The sequence below is a fragment of the Eucyclogobius newberryi genome, unplaced genomic scaffold (assembly GCF_026437365.1).
Source record: "Eucyclogobius newberryi isolate DKJ021-1_F unplaced genomic scaffold, fEucNew1.0.hap1 SCAF_13, whole genome shotgun sequence".
In the NCBI taxonomy this organism is placed as follows: domain Eukaryota; kingdom Metazoa; phylum Chordata; class Actinopteri; order Gobiiformes; family Gobiidae; genus Eucyclogobius; species Eucyclogobius newberryi.
In genome coordinates, this window is record NW_027315757.1 from 6,568,748 (window position 1) to 6,592,618 (window position 23,871).

The 23,871-nt window shown below is 41.2% G+C and overlaps 4 protein-coding genes across 4 annotated transcripts; 3 read left to right on the forward strand and 1 right to left on the reverse strand.

The window, feature by feature from the left end:
• The first annotated feature begins 7,898 nt into the window (after positions 1–7,898).
• LOC140357882 (uncharacterized) lies at positions 7,899–10,290 on the forward strand. Its single transcript, XM_072442430.1, has 4 exons — positions 7,899–7,996; positions 8,212–8,343; positions 8,415–8,596; positions 8,776–10,290. Exons 1-4 carry the CDS (start codon positions 7,976–7,978, stop codon positions 9,851–9,853), a joined length of 1,413 nt encoding a protein of 470 aa, XP_072298531.1. The 5' UTR covers positions 7,899–7,975; the 3' UTR covers positions 9,854–10,290.
• Positions 10,291–15,040: 4,750 nt separating this feature from the next.
• LOC140357574 (uncharacterized) lies at positions 15,041–16,686 on the reverse strand. The gene is made up of 2 exons (XM_072442097.1): positions 15,323–16,686; positions 15,041–15,286 (listed from the first exon to the last, which is right to left on the reverse strand). The coding sequence occupies exons 1-2, from the start codon at positions 15,951–15,953 to the stop codon at positions 15,114–15,116; spliced, it is 804 nt and encodes a 267-aa protein (XP_072298198.1). The 5' UTR covers positions 15,954–16,686; the 3' UTR covers positions 15,041–15,113.
• A 519-nt stretch (positions 16,687–17,205) lies between these two features.
• Positions 17,206–20,197, forward strand: LOC140357793 (uncharacterized). The gene is made up of 5 exons (XM_072442309.1): positions 17,206–17,371; positions 18,625–18,804; positions 19,100–19,893; positions 20,048–20,119; positions 20,162–20,197. Exons 1-5 carry the CDS (start codon positions 17,347–17,349, stop codon positions 20,195–20,197), a joined length of 1,107 nt encoding a protein of 368 aa, XP_072298410.1. The 5' UTR covers positions 17,206–17,346.
• A 257-nt stretch (positions 20,198–20,454) lies between these two features.
• On the forward strand, positions 20,455–23,133 carry LOC140357573 (uncharacterized). Its single transcript, XM_072442096.1, has 4 exons — positions 20,455–20,560; positions 20,776–20,907; positions 20,979–21,160; positions 21,340–23,133. The coding sequence occupies exons 1-4, from the start codon at positions 20,540–20,542 to the stop codon at positions 22,415–22,417; spliced, it is 1,413 nt and encodes a 470-aa protein (XP_072298197.1). The 5' UTR covers positions 20,455–20,539; the 3' UTR covers positions 22,418–23,133.
• Positions 23,134–23,871: the final 738 nt, after the last annotated feature.

Consider the following 23,871-nt stretch of genomic DNA (forward strand, 5'->3'; position numbering starts at 1 on the left):
CGTTGTTGGAGTTCCTCTCCACTCCTTCTGCTTGGTGGCCCTGGTGTTACTGCTGCAGGCCTCTGGGACTGACCTGAGTTTGTTTTTCAGCTCAGCCATTGCCATGTCCTGCTCTGAAAGATGTTCTCTCATCTTTTCCATCAGCCTGTTGGTGTTGGCGAGCTGTTGTTTCAGCTGCACTTTGTCCTGGACAGTAGCGTTGTAGAGACAGCGGATCTCTTTATGTGCCTTCATTTGCTCTTCTAGCCGTCGTTCTGTCTTTTGGAGCGCCACCTCTTGTTCTTTCATTTTCTGTCCAGAACTATTGCCGTTGAAGAGTTGCTGTTTGAGCTGCACATTGTTCTGGACCGCAGTGTTGTAGAGGTAGCGGATCTCCTTATGTGCTTTGATTTGCTCCTGTAGTTCTTGTAGCCTCAGCTGTGTTTGGAAAAGCCCGGATTATTTAGAAGGTTTTGTCTATTTTTTACACTTAGTGCTTTAACCTATTTAGCAGTGAATGTGAAACGCGAAATTGGTATTCACGCAAATAAATACATATATTAAAATAAAATAAATATCACCCTCCACATTACGGTCCAACACCACGCTGCGTTATCAGATAAGTATAAGGTTGAGAAAGGGGCAGCGTTATAAGTCCACTTCTATTTTTAATTATGGTCAATGATGTTTTTAGTCATATTGAGCCAGATATTATACAGTCGTTATTTGCTGATGAAAGAGGAAACAACTTAGGGTTTCTGCAAAATAAAATCCAATAAGAGCAATAGGGCAGTAAGAACTGTTGAAAACTGGTCGTTCACTTGGGGTTTTAAGTTCTCTGTGGAGAAAACAAAGTCATTGGCTTTTAGTAGAAAAAAGAGGGAAGAGATTAAATTTAAAATGTATGGGGAAAATATAGAGCGGGTCAGTAGTTTTAGATTTTTGGGACTTGTTTTCGATTCAAAGCTTTTATGGAACGAGCTCATAAGGAAAGTGGAAGAGAAATGCAAAAAAGTGATCAATATAATTACAGAAACAAATCACGATGCAGTACTGGACAAACTTACAGGGACATGGGGAGGAGCGACATCCCGCATTTAAAACTCTCCTGTCATGTTGGGAAAGTGGAAAAGCAAAGACATCGTGCTTGACATCGTGCGTGAACGTTTAGTCCTGCTGTGTCTGGCCCAGTTACACCTTTTTGGCTATTGCCTGCTGTTGATGTTGATTTGTATGTTCACGAGATGGAAAGTAGAAGAGGGAGGAATATTTTGGAGGCTGTGAATGAGAGAATGCGTTATCATTTATACAGATGGGTCCAAAGAACTGGAATCGGGGAAAACGGGTTCTGCATTTGTTATACCGGAGTTAAATATAAAAAAAAGCAGAGAACATCTGACCATCTTGCTGTTCACACAGTAGAGATGATGCAATAATGAAGGCGCTCCAGTGGGCAGAAGAGAATAGAGTTGAAGAGGTACTTATATGTTCTGACTCGTTTGCCTCATTAACTTCTATTCAAGCTTTTTCATCACAGAGCCGTCCAGACATACTCTTTGAAATAAGATAAGATAAGACAAGATATTCCTTTATTGTCCCACATGGGGAAATTTCATTGGTGCAACGCAGGTAGATACAGAGATAGATACAGAAGAAAAGAACAGATCACTTATAGGAAGTCTGAAAAACACTTTCAGTAGAAGATCTCTTATAAACAAAAACTCCCATAGACAAATAAATAAATACATAAATACCATTGCATCTGATCACGACAGTAATTGCACATGAATATGTGTCACGACGGCACATGGATTGCACATGAATTTCACAGTAACTGCACATGAATCACAACAGTAATTGCACATATGACAGAATTGCACATCAGTATTAGGTTAGGTCAGTATTGCGAGTGTTCAGGACTAACAGTGTTTGTTATAAAGTCTGACAGCAGCAGGAAGGAAAGACCTGCGAAACCTTTCCTTCACACAGCGAGGGTGGATCAGTCTCTCACTGAAGCTGCTCTCCAGAGCGGACAGAGTGTCCTGCAGGGGGCGACACTCATGGTCCAGCATAGATGTGAATCTAGCCAGGACCCTCCTGTCCCCCACCTCCTGCACCGAGTCCAGAGCACAGCCCAGGACGGAGCTGGACTTCTTGATGACTCTGTCCAGCCTCTTCCTCTCCCTCTCTGTGATGCTGCTGCTCCAGCAGGCCACACCGTACAGGAGGGCTGATGCCACCACAGAGTCGTAGAAGGTCTTCAGGAGTGGCCCTGTCACTCCAAAAGACCTGAGTCTCCTCAGGAGGTAGAGCCGACTCTGGCTCTTCCTGTACAGTGCGTCTGTGTTATGAGTCCAGTCCAGTTTGTGGTTCAGATGAATACACAGGTACTTGTATGAGTCCACTCTCTCAATGTCCCTTCCCTGGATGTTCACTGGTGAGGGGGCAGTGGGGTGGCGTCTGCGGAAATCCACCACCATCTCCTTGGTCTTCCCTGCGTTGATGAGGAGGTGGTTCCGCTGACACCAGTCCACAAAGTCCTGCTCCAGTCCCTTGTACTCCGCATCATCGTCGTCCGTGATGAGTCCGATGATGGCAGAGTCGTCAGAGAACTTCTGCAGGACACAGCTGTCCGTGTCATGTCTGAAGTCTGCAGTGTAAAGGGTGAAGAGAAAGGGCGCGAGGACAGTGCCCTGGGGCGCCCCCACACTGCAGGTCCGAGTGTCAGACACACAGTTCCGGGCTCTCACAAACTGGGGTCGGTCTGTGAGGTAGTCCAGGATCCACTCTGCAGGTCGTACTCCACACCAGCCGTCTCCAGCTTGTCCCTCAGGAGCAGCGGCTGGATGGTGTTGAAGGCACTGGAGAGATCAAAGAACAGAATCCTCACAGAGCTGCCAGGCTTTTCCAGGTGAGAGAGAGCGGTGCAGCAGGGAGATGACGGCGTCCTCCACTCCGATGCCAGACCGATATGCAAACTGCAGCAGGTCCATGGCTGAGCTCACGGTGGAGCGGAGGTGGTCCAGGACTAGCCGCTCCAGTGTCTTCATCAGGTGGGACGTGAGAGCCACTGGCCTGAAGCTGTTGAGGTCTTTGGGGCGCGGTGTCTTAGGCACAGGTACCAGAAGGAGGTCTTCCAGACCTGTGGTACCACCCTCAGCTTCAGGCTCATGTTGAAGACATGCTCCATAACTCCACACGCTCTATATATATATCAGATCTTGTTTCGACTTGCTTGTCACCAAATTCAGATCGAATTTATGTGGGTCCCTGCTCATAAGCAGTTACTTGGAAACGACATGGCTGACTGTCTTGCTAAGCAGGCTCTAACGGAAGAGATCATTTTTGAAGTAGCCCTCAGTAAAAACAGAGAAAATCTATTAATCTATTATCATAATTCAAATTGTAACGGAGTGGCAGCGGCGCTGGAGGGCAGAAGGGGAGACACGTGGGGAAGGTGAAAACTCTGGGGATGAGTAGAAGAGAGCAGGTGGCAATTACAAGATTAAGGTTGGGACACACTGGGTTAAATAAAACGTTACAGGGCAACCATCCATCAGGATGATGTGAATGTGGAGCAGAAACTGAGACAAAACTGATAAAAAGAATTTGAAGAATATGGGAATTACAGAAGGGTAGAGACCACTGGCCCACACTCCAGAACAGTAGGTGGCGGAAATGCACCTAAACGTTGGTTAACACCCGCCAGAAAAACACAAGAAGAAGAAGAAGACGCAGAGACGTAAACACGTCCAGAGGAGCGCGCTCTCACACACTTTTGTACTGTTTATTCACGGAGCGGCAGGTATTCTCTATCATTAGACAGTCCAGGTAACTAATTATAACTCTCAAACTGATGAACCACCACGAGCTCTTCGGTGTTTAAGCTGCGCGTGTCTCGTTGTTAACTTTATCCAAGGCTAACTCTGGTTTCGCTAGCATTAGCATTGTTCCTTGGCTGATGCATCAGTTCACAGGCTGTGGCTCTGGGTTCCTCTGGAGAACTTCATCAGGAGTGCTGCTTCAGGTTTCCTTCTTAAACAAAGTAAATGTGGGATTAGACTGAACTTCTGAAGGATTCTCACTCCTTTTGGACCAGGACGTGTTCATCTCTTCCTCTGAGGTGGACCCTTGCGGTTTGAGACAGGGCGTCATCGCCGTTTTGCGACAACTCGTGGTGCCTTTTTTCATTGCTTTACGTCTGTTCCACTTCACACGTCTGCTCAAAGATGGCGTTTGACCATAAAATAAATAAAGGTTTTGATGGCAGGTAGCGAAACATTCAACTAATTATTTTTCCCATAATTTATTCAAAATTATAAATCTATACAAATGTAATATTTCAAGTTTTTGAGACTTAGACCACGTTATGTACTATAGCCTAAGCTGATAAGCCTCCTATGTCATTTGATTTACTTGTTTGTTGGCCTCTACACTATCAATTGTATTGTTATTAGGCTTAGACTTATCTTAGAGGACGTCTGAGTGAGAACCGAGAGCCGAAGAAGCATTGACTTATGTAAATAAGTCAATGCTTCTTCGGCTCTCACTTTTAGCAAACATAGACAGACGTTTAGCAGACTAAAACGTCAAACTACAAACGAAAAACATTCAGCAGACATATGACATTTAATTCACTCTATCTTGTTGTTTATCTAGGAAATGCAAGAATCCTGGATAGAGAATGATCAAAGAGAAGGCGCTCCAACCAATCGGGATGCTACGAAATGTAAACAACCAACATGTGTTCTTGGCACAGGGGATTCAGATGATCTACTAAGATCTACTAAGAAGTCTACTTGCAACATGGAATTCGGCATCTGTTCAAAAGGTGAGATGTAGTTGTTGTTTTTTAAATCAATTGGTTTTCTTTCAGGACTGATGATGAATGTTTTTAGGCCTAGCATGTACTAGCCCGCCTAGCTAAAGCTTTTTTGCCACCTTGTTGTTGCCTATGGCTATGGTCAGTATTAGATCAGACCCCCGCTGCCTCATGGAAGTCAGAATTGGCTCCAATTTGGAGGCCCAAAAAGACAATAATTATATGGCGGCCCTCGATACGCTTCAGACACTGGGTTTGGGACAAGAGAGCGGATTTGGACCCAAGAGAGAGAATTATTTCCTGAGCTGTAGCGGGACCAATCTCGGTCGCCGCCATATTGGAATTCTGACTTTTGTGAGGCAGCGGGGGTCTGATCTAGACCTAACCCTATGGCTATGCTAGCTGCAGGGACACAGTGACAGACATAAAAATACCAATCTTTAGTGCCCATTATTGCCCTATTATACAGCCGCCATGTAGAGTATATAGAATATTTATTAGCTTCGACCAAGGCTGTCTATTTAGGCCTACAGTCTCTATCTACTAACCATTGTTTACTGCTATGATGTAGCTTCAAATATGTTGTTAATTGATATCCAGTTTGATTTATGTTTCCAACTGGAATTGGCCTCCCATTTATTGCTTCTATGTGAATTGAACCATGGAAGTAAATTATCTTTGACCTCCTCACCCATGTGTAAATAAATACTTATATTTTGTTGTGTATAATTCAGTATTCTCACCATGATGTCAGAATAAATGCCGAAATATATTTACATGATGTAGAGCAACATGAATTGTCGCCCTACTTTTTTCAGAATTACACTAATCGACTTTGGATGTCTTGGACATGTCATTAGAGGGTTAGAGGTGATGGTGATCACATCTGGTTTTGGGCTTGACACTTATAAACATGGTTGCTGACAAAGAATTTATTACAAAGTTATCGTCATTACATAACCAAAGATTAATGACATGATGTAGCTATAAAAGACCATGAGCAGAATATTACCTCATATAGTAAACATATCATCTCTATCTGTAATCAATGAATAACTTGATTAAATTATTTTGAAGTAGCCAAGTTTGGAATTGTATAACTTGATAAAATATGTGTTGATCTGTGTACCTAGATTAACCAATTAACATGAATGCCAAATACCTTTTGAATCTCAATAAGAAATGTGATGTACATGTACTTTTATTTTACTTTTATCAACATTTTCATTCATTAAATCAAACCCCACCTATTTTTCCAGGAGGTGGTGCACTACTTCGTGAAGATGAATTTTGCCGTGAGAAAAGGAGGGAGGAACAGTGGTTCAGCTCATGGAATTCCCCAAATGGTGTTGTAGATCCGCAAATATTGCCATCTACCATCTCTTCTTTTAAGGATTTGATATGGAACAATAATGCCTCCGAGATGATTCCAGCTTATGGTAAGTGGCCAGTCTTTCTGGATTCAGATTTTTCCAGAATTATTCTATATTGTCGGGTCTACTGAAATAGCCAGTACGTGCAGCTAAATGACCTGGTCCTATCTTTACTATGGATCCAGTACAGCCACTGGACTCCTCCCATTGAGGAGAGTGAGACTGAAGAAACAAGATCACTTATTATAATATCAAACTTTATTTGAATTAATATTGTTCCTCACTGATAGACACATGATTTAGATGTGATTGTTATGTTGATCTCTATTTCATATCACAACACAAGTTCTTGGTCTCTTAGGTATGACTCCTGAAGAGATGGCTCGTCTTTGTTCAGAAGGGGATGGTGGATGGCTACTTTCTAGTCATATGGAGTACATCATGAACAAAATGATGACAAGTCAAGAGCACACGTTGTGTTTTTGCCTAAATGCGACCCATGCACTTACCAGAATGACACGCCTTCAAGAACAATTAGAACATTTCAAGGACATAAAACGGCTTGTCTTTACAATGAATGTTGGAAAACTCCCAGACAACTCGGTGTATATTGGAGGCGATATCCAGCCAGGTAATCATTGGACATTGGCTGTAGTAAAACTTGTAACAGGTGAAGTCTTGTACTGTGATAGTATGGCATGGGGATTACCAGAGGAACTCTGTCCAAGGCTGCAGGAATACACTTCCTTCTTCGACAAAATCCTCTCTCCAAGCTCCATCAAGATGTGCCATACTCGTACACCAGTGGCGGAGGTTCATACTTGTGACCCGAGTTGCACCAATTATCCACTCCAGACGTGGAGTGATCTTTGTGGAGTTGTTTCCATAATCACTGCAGCGATTGCCACTTTTGACCAGCCATTCTTCAATTTCTTGTGTGGACCAAAAAATAAGGGTCAGTTTTATCTCAGAAATCCAACAAGATGTTCAAAATATCTGAGGCTGGTTCTAATTTCATGGTTCGTGTCTGGAAGAATCAGTATCAATAATGTTAGTTTGAAGAAGCTCCCAAAAGCACAGCCTGTGATGTTTGCACAAGGGAAGGTTAAAGGAAGGTCCACACAAAAGAGAAAGAGATCATCGAGCCAAAGTGAGGTGAGATATTTTCACTAAACATAAAATGCACATTTTTCTGTTGAAATATTCTCAATGACTGATTAAAAAGAACTTCACAAGCATGTACACATTTTATGTACATGCAGGTCACATTTTTTAAAGCGGCATCACTAGTGTTATGATATCATTTCAGGGATCAACAGAGAAGACAAGTATAAAGCACAAAAAAGAACCAAATGATGTTATTACTCCGGCTGATATCCAGGTAAAGTTGATCACAATGATGATTTAGTTGGGTTCATTGCAGCGTTTGGCTCAGCTTGTGCACTCTTGTGCCTTCTAACTGACATCTTTGCAGAATACTCAGTAGTAGTACACCAGGTTTGCAATACAGGACGTGATACACGTGTTTATTATTTGAACACAGCGTATCCTTACGCCGAACAATATAGTGCCAACATGTAGTGGTACACATCGCTCTCTAACAGATTTACCTCAAATATAAATACTGTTCTTTTCTTCATTAGCATACTCCATTATGAATTTTGCAATAAATGTTAACCATCAATGCTAATCTTAATTTCAGATGGATGCACTACAGAGCAAGAATGGCAATAGTGATCAAGATATAAACAAAGAGCTTGATCTCGACAAAGAGAGAGAATTTTGTAACAATGAGTCAGAAATGGATGACGTGAAGATTGATGTGAGTAATCCAGGCCTTTATTGGTTATCTACACTTACATCTAATAAACATTTATATAAAACTCTTCCCTTGACAGCTTTGTCCTGCAAAAAAACAATTGATTGGATTATTTTATAACCCATAAACAATGGGCTCCTTGAACAAAAATATATATTTTTTACAGACTGCCAAATTACTGAAACAACATTTTCTAATGTCTTTTTTTTTAATTTCAGTCCACAAGTAAGAAGACCGTATTCCAAAAAGATGGTAAGCCTCAGTCATTTGATAAAAAGAAAACCCCCTCAACATCCAAGGAAATGGATGATCCAAACAAAGACGGAACTACAGCTGAATCTCAAAGAAATGTAAGAATCCTTTGATCACGACACAAATAAGGTTATATAAATCATGTCCTAATCATTTCTATTGATTTTAGGAACCAAATGGTAAAGACAAAACCAGTGAAACGCCAACAAAACCATATGTTTGCCCATATTGTCAGCTCCAACTCAGCAGTCGTCAATCTCTTCACCGACATAAGAAAACTCTACATCCCAAAGAAAAGAAAGAGGAACCTGACAGGGCTTCAATAGAGTGTACCATGTGCAAGACATTCCAGTAAGTACATGTAAACCGATCATCAAATAAGTCATTTGTTCACCCATATGAATGCTGTCTAAAATATCTAGCCCAAGAAAATTAAATATGCAGTTGATTTAATATTGGTTGAATCGCGAAAGGATGAGCTGCACATTTTCACAGCATTCTATGAGAAAGCTATTCTTTTCTATTTTCAGCTGTGCCGGAATTAAAGACCTTATAAGTCACCTTAACTCTGCCCACGGATGTGATCATCACATTCAGCATACAGAGTTAGAGTCAGCTGGAGAGTTTGAGGACTTTAAATCTGGTTTGGAGAAGATGTATGGCATCTGTTTTGTCAAGCCATTTTCAGGAAACAACTGTCGAGATCATGTAAGCCAGTACTATTACTGTAACCGAACAGGTACCTACAAGAGTAGGGGAACAGGAAAAAGAACACTGAAGTCTCAAGGAACATCAAAGATGAACGGTACATGTTGTGCATTCTTGAAATGTACAACCTCAAAAGTTACTGGAAAGGCCTGTGTTGAATACTGTGTAGACCACACTCATGGGACAGACGTTGTTCATCTAAAGATGTCTGATGAACTGAGATCATTTATAGTAACGAAACTGTCAGATGGTGTTGACTCTAGGGTCCTGCTCAATCTTATTAGAGAAGATTACTCAAGATTTGATGGTCGAGATCGGCTGCTGGTCCACAAAGACATACTCAACATCAAGACACAGTACAATATATCCTCAGCAAACAGAGACGGCACATTTAAAGAACAGGGGAAGACCACATTTGACAAAGCCCATGAACAATTCATCAAACTTCAGAAGCGCAAGGTACAGCCGCACCGGTCTAGAATCAGCCACAAACCAGGAGTAGCACATGACCTTGATATAGCCAAGAAAGCAGCTTTGAATGATATAAAAAATCTGTTGGACGCTCTTCAATCATCACAAGACCTCAATGCTGTGCAAAGCTGTTGTAAATACATTAAAGCTGCTCTTGGCGCCATGGAAGGTCATGCAGTAACCATTCCTGGTGATGACGGTCATAAAAACGAGACTGCAGGACCAAAATGTTCTAGGCCAACTGCTGAAGAAGAAAGTTCCATGAAGGAGGATATGGAAAAAGTTGTTCAGACTGATTGTGGGTTTTGCTTCAAGGAAGATGACATGATGTCAGATGATGAAGTGGAGTGGAATCTGTGTAGTCAATGTGAAATACAATGTTTAGCTCAGGACCCGTATACTTGTTCTGCTTGCCTTTGTAAACAATGAAAACTGTCAAGATTAAAATGGAGGGAATTATTCAATTTTGTCTAATAACTATCAATATATGCATATGCCATCTCCTAGCATATCCCGAAGTTTTTGTAGTAGTTAGGAGACGAGGGAAAAAAATGTAAATGTTTGCTCACTTGTTCATCTGATCCAGCCATTCTTTTTCTTGAAATTGAATAATGACAACGAATGAGGAAAGTTAGGTTTACTTCGTCTGGTTATAACTCGTTTATGCCATGGCTCTGTATTAACAAGAGTGTAGCTAACTCCTCCCAAAACAAACTAGACTGTGCAATCTATAAGTTAAACAAGTTTAAACCCGAAATACATTTTCAGAGTTGATCCCAGGATCTCCTGCACCCCATCATTTGACAAACTGCTGGGCCAAAACATCTGAAGATTTTCCCTGTCAAACCACAAGTGAGGTGGACCAGAGCATCCACAGGTCACAGTCACAGAACACCACACCTCCCACAGCTCTGACTGGACTGCTTCCAGTGGATCTGTGTTCTTCTGACTGCAGCAGACACGAGCTGGAGACATAATTTATACATGTAGTTATTTATTTATTCAGATGATGGTCCATCTCTTTTTGGAGGGGGCTGTTACATTCATGACATCACAATATAGTATATCCCACATCATACAACAGACACGTGACAATAAACACATACCAATGAACAATGGTCCTGCTCTACACCCTGTTCCCCAAATATCCTCACCTTTTATTAGTTTGGAATACTTCTGATACATACAAGTAATACATACACAGAACATTGAGTAGAAATACATAACATGGTAATAAGATAAGATATTCCTTTATTGTCCCACATGGGGAAATTTCATTGGTGCAACGCAGGTAGATACAGAGGTAGATACAGAAGAACAGATCACTTATAGGAAGTCTGAAAAACACTTTCAGTAGAAGATCTCTTATAAATAAATAAAAACTCCCATAGACAAATAAATAAATAAATACCATTGCATGTGATCACGACAGTAATTGCACATGAATATGTGTCACGACAGCACATAGATTGCACATGAATTTCACAGTAATTGCACATGAATTGCACATGAATTCCAACAGCAATTGCACATATGACAGAATTGCACATCAGTATTAGGTTAGGTCAGTATTGCGAGTGTTCAGGACTAACAGTGTTTGTTATAAAGTCTGACAGCAGCAGGAAGGAAAGACCTACGGAACCTTTCCTTCACACATCGAGGGTGGATCAGTCTCTCACTGAAGCTGCTCTCCAGAGCGGACAGAGTGTCCTGCAGGGGGCGACACTCATGGTCCAGCATAGATGTGAATCTAGCCAGGACCCTTCTGTCCCCCACCTCCTGCACCGAGTCCAGAGCACAGCCCAGGACGGAGCTGGACTTCTTGATGACTCTGTCCAGCCTCTTCCTCTCCCTCTCTGTGATGCTGCTGCTCCAGCAGACCACACCTACAGGAGCTGATGCCACCACAGAGTCGTAGAAGGTCTTCAGGAGTGGCCCTGTCACTCCAAAAGACCTGAGTCTCCTCAGGAGGTAGAGACGACTCTGGCTCTTCCTGTACAGTGCTTCTGTGTTATGAGTCCAGTCCAGTTTGTGGTTCAGATGAACACCCAGGTACTTGTATGAGTCCACTCTCTCAATGTCCCGTCCCTGGATGTTCACTGGTGAGGGGGCAGTGGGGTGGCGTCTGCGGAAATCCACCACCATCTCCTTGGTCTTCCCCGCGTTGATGAGGAGGTGGTTCCGCTGACACCAGTCCACAAAGTCCTGCGCCAGTCCTCTGTACTCCGCATCATCGTCGTCCGTGATGAGTCCGATGATGGCAGAGTCGTCAGAGAACTTCTGCAGGACACAGCTGTCCATGTCATGTCTGAAGTCTGCAGTGTAAAGGGTGAAGAGAAAGGGCGCGAGGACAGTGCCCTGGGGCGCCCCCACACTGCAGGTCCGAGTGTCAGACACACAGTCCCGTGCTCTCACAAACTGGGGTCGGTCTGTGAGGTAGTCCAGGATCCACTCTGCAGGTCGTACTCCACACCAGCCGTCTCCAGCTTGTCCCTCAGGAACAGCGGCTGGATGGTGTTGAAGGCGCTGGAGAGATCAAAGAACAGAATCCTCACAGAGCTGCCAGGCTTTTCCAGGTGAGAGAGAGAGCGGTGCAGCAGGGAGATGACGGCGTCCTCCACTCCGATGCCAGACCGATATGCAAACTGCAGCGGGTCCATGGCTGAGCTCACGGTGGAGCGGAGGTGGTTCAGGACCAGCCGCTCCAGTGTCTTCATCAGGTGGGACGTGAGAATAATAGTACTGTGTTACACCAATGGCAGGTACAAGAGGGGTTTAAATAGGAGTATAATGAAGATGTATAAATATGTTTAAATACAATTTGAGAAACTGTTCTTTATCTTTGCAGAAGCATGTTTGGACTTGGCAGAGATGAAGATGATTGTGACACGTTTCTTCTCGATCTGGAATCTGGACGTTTTAGGCTCAATTGGAATGTTACAAAACGTCCATAATAACAGATATTTGTTCCATACTTGAAGAAGAATACCTTGTGAGTGTGTTTAGTCCCTTTGACTTCAGGATCATGGCTCCCTCTGGTGGCGCTTCACTGCAGCGTGTGGTTGATACCATGGACAGCTCCTCAGAAGACCACACCTTGTAAACTCAACTGTAAATTTGTGTACGTATTTAGGCCTATTTTCTATTTGTGTTGTTATTCTTATTTTTATCTTATAGCTTATTGTTATTTTGATCCCATAGCAAATTTAAATTGTTTCTCTTTTTGACTTATTCATTGTTTTATGTTGCACCAAATCACCAAGACAAGTTCCTATGTTTGTGAATTCTGTTCATTGACAATGGCAATAAAACCTTTTCTGATTCTGATTCTTTGTGGAAATGATTCATTATTCAAGGAACAAAAGGTCTTTTAATGAATAATAATCTTGTTGTAATAGACTCACAAGGACATGATGATCTGTGCTGACTCCAGACTCAGACTGCAACACTTTTCTGGACACATAAGAATAAGACATGTTTCATGATGAGACAGGTTCAATAATAAACATGTGTCACAAAGTGTCCCTGGGCCTGTCTGTCTGTCTCTGTCTTCAGCTCAAACACAAACATGAGGACATGGACTTTGGTTTAGGCCTAAACTTTGTCATGTTTCTGTCCTGCCTTTTCCTGCTTCATTTAGAACATTATTTACCTCATGAAAACAGATTCTTTCCTCCCAATGCACTGCAACGAAGCAAGTACAATGTGTTCATATGTACATGTTATGTACAATTCAAATACAAGTTAAAATGTCAGTGAACAAACACAAATCTACACATCTTAGAATTGATCCCAAACTAAAAGTAGCACAGTTACATTAAAGTACAAATACATGTGTTTATTTGTATATTACTTCTACATCTGCTGAGCTCCAAATGTCATGTACTTTATCTGAATCTAAAATTCATCTAGTGTGAAATACATTTTGAAGTGCGATATATTGTTACAGAAAATATACCGTTAATGAGTCATTGAAGGGAGATAAAAAGAAAAAGGTACACGCCACATACATATTGTCCCAGCTTTCATATATTCAACAAAAAATATATCAAATAATTATTGTAACGGGCCTAATGCAATTCTTGAAATGAATATAAAAGCAGGACAGAAAGAGACACAGGGAGTGTCCCACCGACTGATGAGTCAGTGGACAAACCCAAATCTTAATAAAAAAAACTAAAGTAAAAGTACAACCTCCACAGAGACTGTTTACAGGAGCACAGTACAAACTACAAACATGTCAGTACAAATACATTACAGTGCAGTGCTACTACATTGTGGTACTTCACTAATGTGTAGTTATTTGTCATTAGTTTGGAGACAATTCCTATGTATTTGAACTGCTCATATTGTATCATTTATGTATGAAAATGTTCATTATAGTGCTGCCTGGTGGTTGAGAGGTTAAGCCAGCAGCACATATGCCAGGCTCCACGTGCAGCAGGCCGCAGTGTCATGAGTTCAAATCCAGAATCTGACAATTTGCTGCATGTCCTCCCCTCTCTCACTTCCCCATTGCACATTCACCTGTCCTATCCAATAAAGCCTACGGGCCAAAAGTCCTTTGAAAAAAGAAAATGTTCATTATAAAAGTGTATCAATTCACCGTACGTATTTTAAAATGTATGTGGGATTTTAACAGTCTCAATATACCATTTAAATAATTGTTGTACTGTAAATATCTCATTTAAATCTGTAAATGTTTTTATGAGTTTAACTTTGCCCCAGGTCACCCTTGAAAAAGAGGTCTCAATGGCAATGAGGTCTTTCCTGGTTTTACTATTTATTTTTCCACAGCAATGTTGTAGAAAGTACAACATAAGATTATTATTGTATCCTATACATTATATTTGTTCACTGTAAACTGCAATATTGTTCTAAAACGAATTCAAATATAAAAAGATACACATTTCACTGCACCTTCCATTTCAGACATGCTTTTATTGTTGAAAAGTTTTAATGTGACATTTTGAACCCATGTATGACCTGGAATTAGACTTTTTTGCACCACTTAATAATAAACACCTTCATTTACCTTCACAAAGTATGAAAACAGACTTAATTCATAATGAACACATCGTTTATTAAGCATGATTCAGGCTTAGTTACTACTTAGTTGAGGTTAAGGTTGAGAGTTAGGTGTTAGGGCATTAGTTATGTAATTATTGAGTCTGAATCATACTTAAACTATTTGTTTACTATGAATTAAGTCTTTGTTCATTCTTTACTAAAGTAGGAGTAAGTGTAGTTATTTTAAAGTGTTAATGATACAGAGATGTGGGCGGGGATAGGAGCAGGTGAAAGTTTAACATGGTTAAAAGTTCATAAAAGTCTATTATACTTAATATGTCTCCTTTAGATTGACAGCACAAGTTGAGGTCATGCGTCTCAGCTCCGTGTCCATCTGTGTGAGCCCCGCGCGCCTCAATAAGCAGCTCCATCTAATCACATCTCATCTGCAGCTCTGCACCACTTTCATTCCCTTTCTCACACTCACATTGTGGTTTTGACATCAAAAACAATAAAACATGAATAACTACTAATACACATAGTTTTCTGATATTTCAAATAATGTTTTATTTTTCCTTATGCAAAGATAAAGGGGAAATGCTGGAGGATATGAAGTACTTTTGGTGTCAGGGCAGCCTCCTCTGCTCCTCCACTGGTCAGTCTTTTCAGGCGGGTGGCCTCATCTGTACTTTGTCGCTCGCTCTTTTTGAGAGCAGACTCCAAATCCTCCTGCTTCCTGGTCAGCTTCTTCTGTGACCAGTTTGGAGATGAGATGCTGCACCCTTCGGGACAGCTGCTGGTTCTCCTTGTTGGCCACTTCTCCAACAGCTTCAGTGCTCGTTGTTGGAGTTCCTCTCCACTCCTTCTGCTTGGTGGCCCTGGTGTTACTGCTGCAGGCCTCTGGGACTGACCTGAGTTTGTTTTTCAGCTCAGCCATTGCCATGTCCTGCTCTGAAAGTTGTTCTCTCATCTTTTCCATCAGCCTGTTGGTGTTGGCGAGCTGTTGTTTCAGCTGCAATTTGTCCTGGACCGCAGTGTTGTAGAGATAGCGGATCTCCTTATGTGCTTTGATTTGCTCCTGTAGTTCTCTTTCTTTCTTTTGAAGAGAAGTGTTGACATGTTTCAACATCAACCCGCTTTCTCTGCTCAGTCTCTCCTGGGTTTTTAGCTTCTGGTCCAAGGACTTGTTGACTTGGACCTGATTTTCAAGGTTGGTCCTGGTGAGCTCCAGCTGTTCACGGAGCTCCCTGACCAGAAGGCTCTCTTCTGGAGTTTGTGGCTGGACCAGGGCACTTTCTTCTGGACAAGGCTGCACAAGGCTTTCCTCTGAACGTAGGACCAGGCGGCTTTCCTCTGGATTTGAAGGCACCTGAATGGTGGGAGACACCGGCTGGATGTCCTTGGCCTCGGGCTCTTGAACGCCCCCTGTTGGTGTGGGACAGAGCAGAGCCTCCAGATCAAAGTCCTCGTCATAGAGGTGTTCGTTGTCCTTAGACGTGTAGAGATACCACGGCTTCATGGTGAGTGAACTCGTACTATTCTCCTGCGTGTGCTTTCTTCAGTGAACAGAGCAGTTAAGATTCAAACTTGTTACTTTAGAGACTGACTCTTTGGGAAAGACCATCGCTGGAGCGGGGGGGGTGTACCCTCGCGCCTCAGCTGTGTTTAGAAAAGCCCGGATTATTTAGAAGGTTTTTAATATGTTTTACACTTAATATTTTACTCATTTAGCTGTAGATGTGAAACGAGTCATTGGTATTCACGCAAATAAATACATATATAATAAATAAAATAAAAATCCCCCTCCACATTTGGTATGGTCCAACACCACGCTGCGGCCGCAGAGACGTAAACACGTCCAGAGGAGCGCGCTCTCACACACTTTTGTACTGTTTATTCACGGAGCGGCAGGTATTCTCTATCATTAGACAGTCCAGGTAACTAATTATAACTCTCAAACTGATTAACCACCACGAGCTCTTCGGTGTTTAAGCTGCGCGTGTCTCGTTGTTAACTTTATCCAAGGCTAACTCTGGTTTCGCTAGCATTAGCATTGTTCCTTGGCTGATGCATCAGTTCACAGGCTGTGGCTCTGGGTTCCTCTGGAGAACTTCATCAGGAGTGCTGCTTCAGGTTTCCTTCTTAAACAAAGTAAATGTGGGATTAGACTGAACTTCTGAAGGATTCTCACTCCTTTTGGACCAGGACGTGTTCATCTCTTCCTCTGAGGTGGACCCTTGCGGTTTGAGACAGGGCGTCATCGCCGTTTTGCGACAACTCGTGGTGCCTTTTTTCATTGCTTTACGTCTGTTCCACTTCACACGTCTGCTCAAAGATGGCGTTTGACCATAAAATAAATAAAGGTTTTGATGGCAGGTAGCGAAACATTCAACTAATTATTTTTCCCATAATTTATTCAAAATTATAAATCTATACAAATGTAATATTTCAAGTTTTTGAGACTTAGACCACGTTATGTACTATAGCCTAAGCTGATAAGCCTCCTATGTCATTTGATTTACTTGTTTGTTGGCCTCTACACTATCAATTGTATTGTTATTAGGCTTAGACTTATCTTAGAGGACGTCTGAGTGAGAACCGAGAGCCGAAGAAGCATTGACTTATGTAAATAAGTCAATGCTTCTTCGGCTCTCACTTTTAGCAGACATAGACAGACGTTTAGCAGACTAAAACGTCAAACTACAAACGAAAAACATTCAGCAGACATATGACATTTAATTCACTCAATCTTGTTGTTTATCTAGGAAATGCAAGAATCCTGGATAGAGAATGATCAAAGAGAAGGCGCTCCAACCAATCGGGATGCGACGAAATGTAAACAACCAACATGTGTTCTTGGCACAGGGGATTCAGATGATCTACTAAGATCTACTAAGAAGTCTACGTGCAACATGGAATTCGGCATCTGTTCAAAAGGTGAGATGTAGTAGTTGTTGTTTTTTAAATCAATTGATTTTCTTTCAGGACTGATGATGAATGTTTTTAGGCCTAGCATGTACTAGCCCGCCTAGCTAAAGCTTTTTTGCCTCCTTGTTGTTGCCTATGGCTATGGTCAGTATTAGATCAGACCCCCGCTGCCTCATGGAAGTCAGAATTGGCTCCAATTTGGAGGCCCAAAAAGACAATAATTATATGGCGGCCCTCGATACGCTTCAGACACTGGGTTTGGGACAAGAGAGCGGATTTGGACCCAAGAGAGAGAATTATTTCCTGAGCTGTAGCGGGACCAATCTCGGTCGCCGCCATATTGGAATTCTGACTTTTGTGAGGCAGCGGGGGTCTGATCTAGACCTAACCCTATGGCTATGCTAGCTGCAGGGACACAGTGACAGACATAAAAATACCAATCTTTAGTGCCCATTATTGCCCTATTATACAGCCGCCATGTAGAGTATATAGAATATTTATTAGCTTCGACCAAGGCTGTCTATTTAGGCCTACAGTCTCTATCTACTAACCATTGTTTACTGCTATGATGTAGCTTCAAATATGTTGTTAATTGATATCCAGTTTGATTTATGTTTCCAACTGGAATTGGCCTCCCATTTATTGCTTCTATGTGAATTGAACCATGGAAGTAAATTATCTTTGACCTCCTCACCCATGTGTAAATAAATACTTATATTTTGTTGTGTATAATTCAGTATTCTCACCATGATGTCAGAATAAATGCCGAAATATATTTACATGATGTAGAGCAACATGAATTGTCGCCCTACTTTTTTCAGAATTACACTAATCGACTTTGGATGTCTTGGACATGTCATTAGAGGGTTAGAGGTGATGGTGATCACATCTGGTTTTGGGCTTGACACTTATAAACATGGTTGCTGACAAAGAATTTATTACAAAGTTATCATCATTACATAACCAAAGATTAATGACATGATGTAGCTATAAAAGACCATGAGCAGAATATTACCTCATATAGTAAACATATCATCTCTATCTGTAATCAATGAATAACTTGATTAAATTATTTTGAAGTAGCCAAGTTTGGAATTGTATAACTTGATAAAATATGTGTTGATCTGTGTACCTAGATTAACCAATTAACATGAATGCCAAATACCTTTTGAATCTCAATAAGAAATGTGATGTACATGTACTTTTATTTTACTTTTATCAACATTTTCATTCATTAAATCAAACCCCACCTATTTTTCCAGGAGGTGGTGCACTACTTCGTGAAGATGAATTTTGCCGTGAGAAAAGGAGGGAGGAACAGTGGTTCAGCTCATGGAATTCCCCAAATGGTGTTGTAGATCCGCAAATATTGCCATCTACCATCTCTTCTTTTAAGGATTTGATATGGAACAATAATGCCTCCGAGATGATTCCAGCTTATGGTAAGTGGCCAGTCTTTCTGGATTCAGATTTTTCCAGAATTATTCTATATTGTCGGGTCTACTGAAATAGCCAGTACGTGCAGCTAAATGACCTGGTCCTATCTTTACTATGGATCCAGTACAGCCACTGGACTCCTCCCATTGAGGAGAGTGAGACTGAAGAAACAAGATCACTTATTATAATATCAAACTTTATTTGAATTAATATTGTTCCTCACTGATAGACACATGATTTAGATGTGATTGTTATGTTGATCTCTATTTCATATCACAACACAAGTTCTTGGTCTCTTAGGTATGACTCCTGAAGAGATGGCTCGTCTTTGTTCAGAAGGGGATGGTGGATGGCTACTTTCTAGTCATATGGAGTACATCATGAACAAAATGATGACAAGTCAAGAGCACACGTTGTGTTTTTGCCTAAATGCGACCCATGCACTTACCAGAATGACACGCCTTCAAGAACAATTAGAACATTTCAAGGACATAAAACGGCTTGTCTTTACAATGAATGTTGGAAAACTCCCAGACAACTCGGTGTATATTGGAGGCGATATCCAGCCAGGTAATCATTGGACATTGGCTGTAGTAAAACTTGTAACAGGTGAAGTCTTGTACTGTGATAGTATGGCATGGGGATTACCAGAGGAACTCTGTCCAAGGCTGCAGGAATACACTTCCTTCTTCGACAAAATCCTCTCTCCAAGCTCCATCAAGATGTGCCATACTCGTACACCAGTGGCGGAGGTTCATACTTGTGACCCGAGTTGCACCAATTATCCACTCCAGACGTGGAGTGATCTTTGTGGAGTTGTTTCCATAATCACTGCAGCGATTGCCACTTTTGACCAGCCATTCTTCAATTTCTTGTGTGGACCAAAAAATAAGGGTCAGTTTTATCTCAGAAATCCAACAAGATGTTCAAAATATCTGAGGCTGGTTCTAATTTCATGGTTCGTGTCTGGAAGAATCAGTATCAATAATGTTAGTTTGAAGAAGCTCCCAAAAGCACAGCCTGTGATGTTTGCACAAGGGAAGGTTAAAGGAAGGTCCACACAAAAGAGAAAGAGATCATCGAGCCAAAGTGAGGTGAGATATTTTCACTAAACATAAAATGCACATTTTTCTGTTGAAATATTCTCAATGACTGATTAAAAAGAACTTCACAAGCATGTACACATTTTATGTACATGCAGGTCACATTTTTTAAAGCGGCATCACTAGTGTTATGATATCATTTCAGGGATCAACAGAGAAGACAAGTATAAAGCACAAAAAAGAACCAAATGATGTTATTACTCCGGCTGATATCCAGGTAAAGTTGATCACAATGATGATTTAGTTGGGTTCATTGCAGCGTTTGGCTCAGCTTGTGCACTCTTGTGCCTTCTAACTGACATCTTTGCAGAATACTCAGTAGTAGTACACCAGGTTTGCAATACAGGACGTGATACACGTGTTTATTATTTGAACACAGCGTATCCTTACGCCGAACAATATAGTGCCAACATGTAGTGGTACACATCGCTCTCTAACAGATTTACCTCAAATATAAATACTGTTCTTTTCTTCATTAGCATACTCCATTATGAATTTTGCAATAAATGTTAACCATCAATGCTAATCTTAATTTCAGATGGATGCACTACAGAGCAAGAATGGCAATAGTGATCAAGATATAAACAAAGAGCTTGATCTCGACAAAGAGAGAGAATTTTGTAACAATGAGTCAGAAATGGATGACGTGAAGATTGATGTGAGTAATCCAGGCCTTTATTGGTTATCTACACTTACATCTAATAAACATTTATATAAAACTCTTCCCTTGACAGCTTTGTCCTGCAAAAAAACAATTGATTGGATTATTTTATAACCCATAAACAATGGGCTCCTTGAACAAAAATATATATTTTTTACAGACTGCCAAATTACTGAAACAACATTTTCTAATGTCTTTTTTTTTAATTTCAGTCCACAAGTAAGAAGACCGTATTCCAAAAAGATGGTAAGCCTCAGTCATTTGATAAAAAGAAAACCCCCTCAACATCCAAGGAAATGGATGATCCAAACAAAGACGGAACTACAGCTGAATCTCAAAGAAATGTAAGAATCCTTTGATCACGACACAAATAAGGTTATATAAATCATGTCCTAATCATTTCTATTGATTTTAGGAACCAAATGGTAAAGACAAAACCAGTGAAACGCCAACAAAACCATATGTTTGCCCATATTGTCAGCTCCAACTCAGCAGTCGTCAATCTCTTCACCGACATAAGAAAACTCTACATCCCAAAGAAAAGAAAGAGGAACCTGACAGGGCTTCAATAGAGTGTACCATGTGCAAGACATTCCAGTAAGTACATGTAAACCAATCATCAAATAAGTCATTTGTTCACCCATATGAATGCTGTCTAAAATATCTAGCCCAAGAAAATTAAATATGCAGTTGATTTAATATTGGTTGAATCGCGAAAGGATGAGCTGCACATTTTCACAGCATTCTATGAGAAAGCTATTCTTTTCTATTTTCAGCTGTGCCGGAATTAAAGACCTTATAAGTCACCTTAACTCTGCCCACGGATGTGATCATCACATTCAGCATACAGAGTTAGAGTCAGCTGGAGAGTTTGAGGACTTTAAATCTGGTTTGGAGAAGATGTATGGCATCTGTTTTGTCAAGCCATTTTCAGGAAACAACTGTCGAGATCATGTAAGCCAGTACTATTACTGTAACCGAACAGGTACCTACAAGAGTAGGGGAACAGGAAAAAGAACACTGAAGTCTCAAGGAACATCAAAGATGAACGGTACATGTTGTGCATTCTTGAAATGTACAACCTCAAAAGTTACTGGAAAGGCCTGTGTTGAATACTGTGTAGACCACACTCATGGGACAGACGTTGTTCATCTAAAGATGTCTGATGAACTGAGATCATTTATAGTAACGAAACTGTCAGATGGTGTTGACTCTAGGGTCCTGCTCAATCTTATTAGAGAAGATTACTCAAGATTTGATGGTCGAGATCGGCTGCTGGTCCACAAAGACATACTCAACATCAAGACACAGTACAATATATCCTCAGCAAACAGAGACGGCACATTTAAAGAACAGGGGAAGACCACATTTGACAAAGCCCATGAACAATTCATCAAACTTCAGAAGCGCAAGGTACAGCCGCACCGGTCTAGAATCAGCCACAAACCAGGAGTAGCACATGACCTTGATATAGCCAAGAAAGCAGCTTTGAATGATATAAAAAATCTGTTGGACGCTCTTCAATCATCACAAGACCTCAATGCTGTGCAAAGCTGTTGTAAATACATTAAAGCTGCTCTTGGCGCCATGGAAGGTCATGCAGTAACCATTCCTGGTGATGACGGTCATAAAAACGAGACTGCAGGACCAAAATGTTCTAGGCCAACTGCTGAAGAAGAAAGTTCCATGAAGGAGGATATGGAAAAAGTTGTTCAGACTGATTGTGGGTTTTGCTTCAAGGAAGATGACATGATGTCAGATGATGAAGTGGAGTGGAATCTGTGTAGTCAATGTGAAATACAATGTTTAGCTCAGGACCCGTATACTTGTTCTGCTTGCCTTTGTAAACAATGAAAACTGTCAAGATTAAAATGGAGGGAATTATTCAATTTTGTCTAATAACTATCAATATATGCATATGCCATCTCCTAGCATATCCCGAAGTTTTTGTAGTAGTTAGGAGACGAGGGAAAAAAATGTAAATGTTTGCTCACTTGTTCATCTGATCCAGCCATTCTTTTTCTTGAAATTGAATAATGACAACGAATGAGGAAAGTTAGGTTTACTTCGTCTGGTTATAACTCGTTTATGCCATGGCTCTGTATTAACAAGAGTGTAGCTAACTCCTCCCAAAACAAACTAGACTGTGCAATCTATAAGTTAAACAAGTTTAAACCCGAAATACATTTTCAGAGTTGATCCCAGGATCTCCTGCACCCCATCATTTGACAAACTGCTGGGCCAAAACATCTGAAGATTTTCCCTGTCAAACCACAAGTGAGGTGGACCAGAGCATCCACAGGTCACAGTCACAGAACACCACACCTCCCACAGCTCTGACTGGACTGCTTCCAGTGGATCTGTGTTCTTCTGACTGCAGCAGACACGAGCTGGAGACATAATTTATACATGTAGTTATTTATTTATTCAGATGATGGTCCATCTCTTTTTGGAGGGGGCTGTTACATTCATGACATCACAATATAGTATATCCCACATCATACAACAGACACGTGACAATAAACACATACCAATGAACAATGGTCCTGCTCTACACCCTGTTCCCCAAATATCCTCACCTTTTATTAGTTTGGAATACTTCTGATACATACAAGTAATACATACACAGAACATTGAGTAGAAATACATAACATGGTAATAAGATAAGATATTCCTTTATTGTCCCACATGGGGAAATTTCATTGGTGCAACGCAGGTAGATACAGAGGTAGATACAGAAGAACAGATCACTTATAGGAAGTCTGAAAAACACTTTCAGTAGAAGATCTCTTATAAATAAATAAAAACTCCCATAGACAAATAAATAAATAAATACCATTGCATGTGATCACGACAGTAATTGCACATGAATATGTGTCACGACAGCACATAGATTGCACATGAATTTCACAGTAATTGCACATGAATTGCACATGAATTCCAACAGCAATTGCACATATGACAGAATTGCACATCAGTATTAGGTTAGGTCAGTATTGCGAGTGTTCAGGACTAACAGTGTTTGTTATAAAGTCTGACAGCAGCAGGAAGGAAAGACCTACGGAACCTTTCCTTCACACATCGAGGGTGGATCAGTCTCTCACTGAAGCTGCTCTCCAGAGCGGACAGAGTGTCCTGCAGGGGGCGACACTCATGGTCCAGCATAGATGTGAATCTAGCCAGGACCCTTCTGTCCCCCACCTCCTGCACCGAGTCCAGAGCACAGCCCAGGACGGAGCTGGACTTCTTGATGACTCTGTCCAGCCTCTTCCTCTCCCTCTCTGTGATGCTGCTGCTCCAGCAGACCA